Here is a 10,521-nt window from a genome sequence, read left to right as displayed (position 1 = left end):
ACTTTGTCTTATCATTTATATAGATGACAGCGACATCTCCCTACGGGGTAATGTCATCATCTAGTGATGGGAAGTGAGACTGAATTCCCCTGCCTGACTAGTTATTTTCACTCAAGTGTACATGCACACTTTCGGAAATATCAATATCTAGATCATTTAAAACACAAAAAGACAGTGGTCAAAGTATACAACTTTTAATGTGTAAATATGCAATGACATGAATGTGTTGAGAATCACATTGCACACAGTCAGGAACTTTGCTGTGAAGAGAAGAAAGCGAATCGAATGAAATAAAGTAACACAACCATGACTTGTATATCACATACAGAGGATCGTCTTAATGTCACACAATAACACAGACAGTGTCGTACCAGTAGTGCTCGTCCCTTTGTCTCGATGGGCAGTAGAAAGGCTCCAACGGCACAAAGCACACAGGCCACAGTAAATGGCAGCAAAGCTAAAATGACTGAGTGTGACATCAACACCTACAACACAACAAAGTCAAACATTACAACAGACACCCACATTGAAGGATAAACACTTGTAACACACATTCACATGTTAATACAACACACACACACACAATCGTCAGCCAACACGAACAACACACAGTCACAGACCTGTGCTATGAAGGGGGCGATCATGCCTCCGATGCGGCTGAAAGAAGTGCAGAAACCCATCCCGAGAGAACGCACCGCAGTCGGGTACACCTGAGAGACCCGAAGGGAGTCATCAGACACACACACGGTATCCACCTGAGAGAGGTCTGTACAACACACTGTTATACACTCACAGTAAATCTACGGCTGGAATGTAAAAGTTGTGTCCACATACCTCCGCAGTATAAATATAAACAACATTGAAATTCATGGAGACCAGAGACCTGATCAGGAACAGTAAAATGGTAAAACCAAACCTGGAGAGAGAGAGAGAGAGCGAGAGAGTGAGTGACAGAGAGAGAATCTGATGAACAGAAGTATTGATACTGTATTTGAAATTATGGACAAAAAAAAAAACAGTCAAATGACTACACCCCCATCCCAAGTGTTTACAGTGCATACATAGTAGAGCAAATGTTGACCAGCATGAAGAACAGAGCTGCCATGAGCTCCAGCAGAACCATGCTCAACTTCCTCCCAAACACGTTCAACAGGAATATATTCAGAGGGATGACTGGGGACAGACAGAGAAAGAGACAGAGAGCAAGCACAAAAACAAATCAGACTTACACACGAATAGTACTATTATTCAGATAGCAAAACAACAAAAAAAAAAAGTTAATCTGACCACAACTGTACACACACACATACAGGGTTTCCACTTGACACTGCAGAAATATGTATTTCTACTGGTTGGTTAAATTTACATATCAATAAGGTGTTAATGACATTGGTTACGCTTGCAGAGATAGCGAAAGTAAATACCTTCCCGTCTGATATTTACATGCAAGCGGTAGGTCATGTTCTGAAATTCTATATTCTATTTTCATATTTACAATGTGTACGAGTTCACTATGCCCTGATGTGTGTGTGTGATATACAGTGGGGAGAAGAAGTATTTGATACACTGCCGATTTTGCATGTTTTACTACTTACAAAGCATGTAGAGGTCTGTAATTTTTATCATAGGTACACTTCTGTGTACCTATGATAAACTGTGAGAGACGGAATCTAAAACAAAAATCCAGAAAATCACATTGTATGATTTTTAAGTAATTCATTTGCATTTTATTGCATGACATAAGTATTTGATACATCAGAAAAGCAGAATTTAATATTTCGGTACAGAAACCTTTGTTTGCAATTACAGAGATCATACGTTTCCTGTAGTTCTTGACCAGGTTTGCACACACTGCAGCAGGGATTTTGGCCCACTCCTCCATACAGACCTTCTCCAGATCCTTCAGGTTTCGGGGCTGTCACTGGGCAATACGGACTTTCAGCCCCCTCCAAAGATTTTCTATTGGGTTCAGGTCTGGAGACTGGCTAGGCCACTCCAGGGCCTTGAGATGATTTTTACGGAGCCACTCCTTAGTTGCCCTGGCTGTGTGTTTCGGGTCGTTGTCATGCTGGAAGACCCAGCCACGACCCATCATCAATGCTCTTACTGAGGGAAGGAGGTTGTTGGCCAAGATCTTGCGATACATGGCCCCATCCATTCTCCCCTCAATACGGTGCAGTCGTCCTGTCCCCTTTGCAGAAAAGCATCCAAAGAATGATGTTTCCACCTCCATGCTTCACGGTTGGGATGGTGTTCTTGGGGTTGTACTCATCCTCCTTCTTCCTCCAAACACGGCGAGTGGAGTTTAGATCAAAAAGCTTTATTTTTGTCTCATCCGACCACATGACCTTCTCCCATTCCTCCTCTGGATCATCCAGATGGTCATTGGCAAACTTCAGACGGGCCTGGACATGCACTGGCTTGAGCAGGGGGACCTTGTGTGCGCTGCAGGATTTTAATCATTGACGGCGTAGTGTGTTACTAATGGTTTTCTTTGAGACTGTGGTCCCAGCTCTCTTCAGGTCCTTGACCAGTCCTGCCGTGTAGTTCTGGGCTGATCCCTCACCTTCCTCATGATCATTGATGCCCCACGAGGTGAGATCTTGCATGGAGCCCCAGACCGAGGGTGATTGACCGCCATCTTGAACTTCATCCATTTTCTAATAATTGCGCCAACAGTTGTTGCCTTCTCACCAAGCTGCTTGCCTATTGTCCAGTAGCCCATTCCAGCCTTGTGCAGGTCTACAATTTTATCCCCGATGTCCTTACACAGCTCTCTGGTCTTGGCCATTGTGGAGAGGTTGGAGTCTGTTTGATTGAGTGTGTGGACAGGTGTCTTTTATACAGGTAATGAGTTCAAACAGGTGCAGTTAATACAGGTAATTAGTGGAGAACAGGAGGGCTTCTTAAAGAAAAACGAATAGGTCTGTGAGAGCTGGAATTCTTACTGGTTGGTAGGTGATCAAATACTTATGTCATGCAATAAAATGCTAATGAATTACTTAAAAATCATACAAGTGATTTTCTGGATTTGTCTCTCACATGCTTTGTAAGTAGGAAAACCTGCAAAATCGGCAGTGTATCAAATACTAATATATATATATATATATACATATACACATACAGTTGAAGTCGGAAGCTTACATACATCTTAGCCAAATACATTTAAACTCAGTTATTCACATTTGCTGACATTTAATACAAATTCCCTCTGTTAGGATCAACACTTTATTTTAAGAATGTCAAATGTCAGAATAATAGGAGAGAGAATTATTTATTTCAGCTATTATTTCTTTCATCACATTCCCAGTGGGTCAGAAGTTTACCTACACTCAATTAGTATTTGGTAGCATTGCCTTTAAATTGATTCATTCGGGTCAAACGTTTCGGGTAGCCTTCCCTCCACAAGCTTCCCACAATAAGTTGGGTGAATTTTGGCCCATTCCTCCTGACAGAGCTGGTGTAACTGAGTCAGGTTTGTAGGCCTCCTTGAACACACGCTTTTTCAGTTCTGCCCACAAATGTTCTATAGGATTGAGGTCAGGGCTTTGTGATGGCCACTCCAATACCTTGACTATGTTGTCCTTAAGCCATTTTGCCACAACTTTGGAAGTATGCTTGGGGTCATTATCCATTTGGAAGACCCATTTCCGACTAAGCTTTTACTACGGGCCTGGACATGATGTCTGATCATGTCTGACTGATGTCTTGAGATGTTGCTTCAATATATCCACATAATTTTCCATCCTCATGATGCCATCTATTTTGTGAAGTGCACCAGTCCCTCCTGCAGCAAAGCACCCCAACAACATGATGCTGCCACCCCTGAGCTTCACGGTTGGGATGGTGTTCTTCGTCTTGCAAGCCTCCCCCTTTTTCCTCCAAACATAACGATGGTCATTACGGCCAAACAGTTAAATTTTTGTTTCATCAGACTGGAGGACATTTCTCCAAAAAGTACAATCTTTGTCCCCATGTGCAGTTGAAAACCGTAGTCTGGCTTTTTATGACAGTTTTGGAGCAGTGTCTTCTTCCTTGCTGAGCGGCCTTTCAGGTTATGTCGATATAGGACTTGTTTTACTGTGGATATAGATACTTTTGTACCTGTTTCCTCCAGCATCTTCACAAGGTCCTTTGCTGTTGTTCTGGGATTGATTTGCATTTTTCGTACAAAAGTACATTAATCTCTACAAGACAGAACGTGTTTCCTTTCTGAGCGGTATGACGGCTGCGTGGTCCCATGGTGTTTTTACTTGCGTACTATTGTTTGTAGAGATGAACGTGGTACCTTCAGGCATTTGGAAATTGTTCCCAAGGATGAACCAGACTTGTGGAAGTCTATGATTTTGTTTCTGAAGTCTTGGCTGATTTCTTTAGATTTTCCCATGATGTCAAACAAGGAGGCACTGAGTTTGAAGGTAGGCCTTGAAGTACATCCACAGGTACACCTCCAATTGACTCAAATGATGACAATTAGCCTAGCAGAAGCTTCTAAAGCCATGACATCATTTTTTTGAATTTTCCAAACTGTTTAAAGGCACAGTCAACTTAGTGTATGTAAACTTTTGACCCACTGGAATTGTGATACAGTGAATTATAAGTGAAATAATCTGTCTGTAAACAATTGTTGGAAAAATGATGTGTCATGCACAAAGTACTTTTCGCACAATACATACTACCTCAATAAGCCTGACTAACAGGTGTCTGTATATAGCCTTGCTACTCTTTTTTCAAATGTCTTTCTACTGTTGTTTTTTCTTTACTTACCCACACACACACACACACACACACACACACACACACACACACACACACACACACACACACACACACACACACACACACACACACACACACACACACACACACACACACACACACACACACACACACACGTTTTTTTTTGGCACCATTGGTTAGAGCCTGTAAGTAAGCATTTCACTGTAAGGTTTACACCTGTTGTATTCAGGCGCACGTGACAAATAAACATTGATTTGAAGTAGATGTCCTAACCGACTTGCAAAACTAGAAATGTGTGGAGTGGTTGAAAAACGAGTTTTAATGACTCCAACCTAAGTGTATGTAAACTTCCGACTTCAACTGTATATATAGTGCCTGTTAGATATTTGGGACATCCTGGGATGTGCTTTTGTATGTTATTGCTGTTCCAAGAGCGAGTTAGCTAGCATGCTCTAATTGTATGTTATTGCGGTGATAGTTAGCTAGCATGCTCTAATTGTATGTTATTGCTGTGATAGTTAGCTAGCATGCTCTAATTGTATGTTATTGCTGGGATAGTTAGCTAGCATCCTCTAATTGTAATGGTTGCATTATCTCCCTGCTAATTCACAGTTATTTCCATGCTAACAGACGAATCATGCATCTACAGCCATCAACACACTGTTGTCCTGCACATCTAATGTGCTTCCTTAATGTCTATTGTCAGAATAAACACCAAATAACTGGGACCGCAGGCTGGGTAATTCCTTTCTTTAAAAACAACGCAAGAGAGTTACTAAGAACGATCTGTTACACTGGTACCGAGACCAATCTTCTTGTCTTCACTGGACATGTGTTACACATGCACACCCATAGTTCTCCACCTCCAACCCCTCACTCACGGGCAACCTCCCCTAGACAGCTGATGAGGAGGGTCTGGTAGTCGCTAAAGCCGAAGGGAATGCAGTAGCACAGCCCGTCCTCTGGGTGGCTGTGTTTCTGCTGGTGCTCTGCGTCAGCGTCTGTCACACACAGCAGGTTCTTCTCCAGCAGCTCAGAGCTGCTCAACACAGAGCCATAGTAGGAGAAGGACGCCACAAACCTAGACACACATAAGTCAATAAACAACCACACACACACACACACACACACACACACACACACACACACACACACACACACACACACACACACACACACACACACACACACACACACACACACACACACACACACACACACAGTTAGAGCTTCACAGCGCAGAGCTGCAGTAAGTAAAGGACAAACCTAGAGCACACGTATAAAGGTTGAAAAATAGAATGTCATTCACCCTTCCACACCACACCGTCCTCACATACTCAAATACAAACAGGGAAGTAGGAGGAGAAGGAAAAGTGTATGGGGCATTACCATGAGTACCACAGTAGTAGGGAGGTCCTCCTGAATGCTGGACTGACCAGGAGGCTCCAACTGCCCCTGTCTTTCTGAAACACATACACCACAGAAACATCAATAAACACACACACACACACCACACACACACACTACTCACCACCACAGGTTCCACGAGGCTCCCTGGTGGCATGGAGGCCCTGTTCATCCTGGCGATACGCTGGAGTGTTTCCACGGCAGCCTGCACATTCCCTGCTGACACGTTGTAGCGAGCCGACTCCGGGATAAGCTAGAGACACATGGGCACGCCAGGAAAGTTAACCAGGATGAGAGTGTCAGAGAGGCTGGTCTCAACCCTATTCTGAAGTTGGAACTCATGGGGAGAGAAGGGGGGGTGGAGGGGATAGAGAAAGAGCAGGGAAGGAGAGTCCCAGAGTGTGTGGGGCGTGTCAAAGAGAGATGCTGCTGAGACTCAGAGGAGGCGGGACTCCTACCTGGAAGAGAAGGAGGAGGATGACACTGGGGATGACGGACAGGCGGATCATCCAACGCCAGCCCAGCGTTGGAACCACAGTCATACCCAGCAGGATGATGAGCATGGAGCCTACCATCCAGAAGATCTAAAGCGGAAGACAAAACTAAAGCTGAAACAACTGTGATGATAATGGCTAAGTGAGGCTATGGTGACTTACAGAGGCGAGAGGTAGCAGGTAGGATCTGTAGCTTGCAGGGATAAACTCGGTCTTTAGGACAAACCTAGGAGAAAGGAGAGTGACATCAGAAACAACGTGTCACAGAACAGGGAACTAGGTGTGTCTGTGTGTGTGTTGATGTGTGTGTGTGTGTCAGTCTTACCCCTGGGAGCACCCGGCCACGCCACAGCCCACCATTAGGCGAAGGAAGATGAACCATCCGTAGGACGGAGAGAAGGAGGTGAGCAGGGAGAAATATGCTGCCCACAAAGAACCTCCAAACACCACCTAGATAGATTGATAGACTGTCAGACACATCTACACATTCACTCCGACACAGATGGTTAAAACTGATAAAAACAGTTTCCGGAAGATTTCATCTTTAGTTCATCACATAAATCTGTAAAGGGACATACCTTCCAGCGTCCATATCTATCGGCCACGTATCCACTCAGCACTCCACACACCATGAACCCTGCAAACACCATCTGAGACAGAGACAGACAGGAAGTTATATCATATACATGTTTAATAGGTACGACCACATATTTAAATGTATCTGCATGCTCATTGGTGTATTTCCTCACCGTGGAGACCAGAGCCACCTCCCAGTCGTCCAGATGCCATTCACAGCGGATCTCAGGAGACACCACGGCCAGCAACATGATCTCCATGGCCTCCGCTATCTACAATAATACATGCACGCTTATATGCTTGTGCACATCCTTTATCAAGAGTCTTTTTCACTTACATACTGACAGACAAATAGACAGACAGCTAGAAGCACACACAGACACTCACGCTGGCACTGCCCATGATGATGAACAACAGAACATGGAAGCGACCAAAGCCGATGGTCTCCACCGCTTCCTCCACACTGTACGTCTGCGGCTCTGAAACACAAGATCAAAGTTCAAATCACACACACTTCGCCCCCACATTATCCATTCCCAGCACATGGCCAAACAGTCTACCCACTGGGTGGTTTATGAGCGGCACTCACCTTTGACCTCTTGGTGTGGTTTGTTGACCTCTTGGTAAAGGCCGTTGACCTCTTGGTGAGGGTTATTGACCTCCATCTCCACTTCCTCTAGCTGGATGGCACTAACCAGCTGAGTCTTCATGGAGGACCTCCTCTGTCTCCCTACACTGCCCATAGACACTGCAGTCTACACCATTACCATACTATTAATATAAAATATTATGCACAGACAGAGCTATGGATGCAAGGACCCATGAGATAATTATAGCTTTAATAATGGTTTGAGGCTATATAGTTTGTTTACAATTACATTGTTTACAAACAACGGAGTTAAAACAAGCTTATTTTGAGTTCTGAGGGGTCAGTTGAATTTAGCTCATGAAGCATGTCAAAGTTATTTTGTTTAAGAATCAATTCGTTTTACTGTGCAAAAATAGAAGTAGAAATCGCAAATTGTCCAATTAATATTATTACAGATAAGATGTCCTGCCAAAAACCACAACATATAACATCGTCAGTTGGCCATAATGTAACATAACCAACAACATTAAGTCTACCTGTCAACTAGCTCTCAAGAACACAAGGGGACCCAAACGGGTTTACAGCTTCCCTCTCTTGTATTTTCAGTTGAACATAATGGCCCACAGCTGACTCCATGTTAACTACAATCCCGACACTCTGTAATAACGTTTAGAAACGCTAAAATAAAACTACAAATATTTGGCAACGTTTTCCATTTAAAAAATATATATATACTGAACGTTATCATACATTGAGCAGCGCATAGACTTATTATGCGACGTTAACCGCACATCAATAATAATGCACTAAGTAAACTATGCGGTAAATCACAGCACCGCGGGGAATCACTGTTACCTGCTCTTTGTGATGAATTCGCAACTTTGTTGAAGAAGGCTATCTTTGTCCTGATGAATAACTTTTCATATATTTGCCATCTTGAGAATCAATGTCAACGCAGAAACTCGGCGAGTTCTGCCCACCTTGGGACAGGTAAATCAGGAAGTTGATGACAACACCCCTAAAAAAGTCAATACGACACGTTTTCAGGTTCCGCCTAACGACGACTGTAACTACATGTGATTATTTGAATAGTAATTTTGTAAAAGTTAATAAACAACCCTATTCAAACCGATTTCGGTTTTCCCAGGAGTAAAATGATCGCGAAAGTTTGCTACTTCATTTTCTGTCCACGATAAATTATATTCAAACAGGACTACCCAACGAGAATTACAACTTGCCTTGGACATTAATATATTTTAGCCTACCTGGTATTGTTGAGATATCTATCTATCTGCCGGTGTGTGTTGGTGAGAGCAAAGCTACAGGAGGGAGGTTGGGTTACAGATTATGGGTTGACAATAGTTTTGAGGCATTATTCAGTCAGGTTTATCCTGTTGTTTCTCCCCCCTCTCTCTCTGTGTGTGTGTGTGTGTGTGTGTGTGTGTGTGTGTGTGTGTTGGAAGGGACAGAAGGCTTAGGTATCAGTTATCAGAATTGGGAAGGAGGTGCACAACTAAACAAAAAGACTTCTGTTCCACAGCTGCACTCACCTGTAAGCCTTAGCCAATCTCGACAACAACAAAAAGGTACCAGCAACTAAAATACTATCTTTTTTTTACACGTTTGTAGAGAAAAAAAGATGAAGACAGGAAAGGCTGAGTTTAAACACATTTCTTTAATGTTTGATTTACACATCATTCAGACTCAATACACCACAGGGATGCAGCTCAGAAGGAGAGAGAGCTGTAAAAACAGGTATTGGTGGTGTTCTTGCCCGACAACATTGCAGACCTCCAGACCTCACAACAGCTGGATAGGTGTTTAACATACCAGTTAACCACAACATGTGATTTTTGACTGAGCAGTCGATGACGTGGCATGCGACCATTGGTTGACGCAATGCAGTGTCTGTGAATCTAGTTGGGCAGGAACCCCACCCTGGTCTGACATTTAATACACCCGAGGGTCTACTACAAAGACACGCCCCATGGTGTGGCCTATAGATGAGCCCGCCCCAGTCTCAAAGGTAAACAAAACACATACCCTCTGGGGACAGAGTATAGGCATATGAAATCAGGGCCAACAACACACCTGCTCCGACACTCTGGAGACACACACAGAGAATCACAGATCTAGAAAACACAGAACTATGAAACGCAGATCTAGAAAACACAGATCTATGAAACATTCATGAGACCCCCGCAGCTACTCAAAGTCCAGAGCTTGAAGTGACAAGAGAATCCTATCTTTTTAGATAGGAATATCAATCAACATCAGTGTGTGTCTGTGCTCCCCATGTCGGTATAGGCTGTGTGAGCGATGCTGTTAGACTGAGGAGACATCAACACACTCCAACCCCCTGTACAGAGGGAGAGAGGGGTCTGTTATTGTAAGTTACTTAGTAGCACCAGGTGAATCGGTTTGTCGTCCGCGCACACACATCTGTGACTCCACTCTCCGTATAATCCCACAGCCTTATTGACATGTACTAGGTCCAATCAGGAAGGTTTATAAGTCCCAGCAGTTGAAGAGTTCTGAATCAGGATTGGTCCACAGGGAAGATGATGTGTTAGTCCTTCTGTTGGGAGGCTGTCCATATAATTGACCAATCACAGATAAAATAGTTTGACATATTTTCAGCTTATATTTATTTTATTTTATATACTATATTTATTGTTATCAATTTTCATTTAGGTTCAAAAATATTATTAGAAA

At 43.3% G+C, this 10,521-nt stretch overlaps 1 protein-coding gene across 5 annotated transcripts; it reads right to left on the bottom strand.

Annotated features, from left to right (window-relative positions):
• Positions 1-178: 178 nt before the first annotated feature.
• On the bottom strand, positions 179-9,223 carry svopl (SVOP-like). 5 transcript variants are annotated; one of them, XM_046297619.1, is made up of 17 exons: positions 9,072-9,219; positions 8,662-8,824; positions 7,807-7,972; positions 7,605-7,696; positions 7,391-7,489; positions 7,220-7,291; positions 6,967-7,091; positions 6,804-6,867; positions 6,606-6,731; positions 6,272-6,400; positions 6,130-6,203; positions 5,622-5,821; positions 1,062-1,173; positions 835-916; positions 621-710; positions 372-485; positions 179-260 (listed from the first exon to the last, which is right to left on the bottom strand). In XM_046297619.1, exons 3-17 carry the CDS (start codon positions 7,958-7,960, stop codon positions 249-251), a joined length of 1,545 nt encoding a protein of 514 aa, XP_046153575.1. In that variant the 5' UTR covers positions 7,961-7,972; positions 8,662-8,824; positions 9,072-9,219; the 3' UTR covers positions 179-248. The 5 variants fall into 5 exon arrangements, with proteins under 5 accessions (XP_046153575.1, XP_046153577.1, XP_046153578.1 ...); XM_046297621.1 differs by lacking the exon at positions 8,662-8,824 and having other exon boundaries at positions 9,072-9,223; XM_046297622.1 differs by lacking the exon at positions 8,662-8,824 and having other exon boundaries at positions 7,807-7,965; positions 9,072-9,220.
• Between the last annotated feature and the right edge of the window lie 1,298 nt (positions 9,224-10,521).

The sequence above is a fragment of the Oncorhynchus gorbuscha genome, linkage group LG14, assembly GCF_021184085.1.
Source record: "Oncorhynchus gorbuscha isolate QuinsamMale2020 ecotype Even-year linkage group LG14, OgorEven_v1.0, whole genome shotgun sequence".
Taxonomy (NCBI): Eukaryota; Metazoa; Chordata; class Actinopteri; order Salmoniformes; family Salmonidae; genus Oncorhynchus; species Oncorhynchus gorbuscha.
The sequence above is the reverse complement of the archived record's forward strand: the minus strand, read 5'-3'. Positions and strand labels throughout refer to the sequence as shown.

Bases quoted from the DNA above. Each gene is read 5' to 3' on its own strand.
- svopl (XM_046297621.1), bottom strand. From the start codon at position 7,960: ATGGGCAGTGTAGGGAGACAGAGGAGGTCCTCCATGAAGACTCAGCTG. The intron at 7,292-7,390 runs GTGAGGAAATAC...TCTCTGTCTCAG, and splicing joins AGGTGGCTCTGGTCTCCACG to ATGGTGTTTGCAGGGTTCAT. The intron at 486-620 runs GTCTGTGACTGT...GTTGTGTTGTAG, and splicing joins TCGCCCCCTTCATAGCACAG to GTGTTGATGTCACACTCAGT.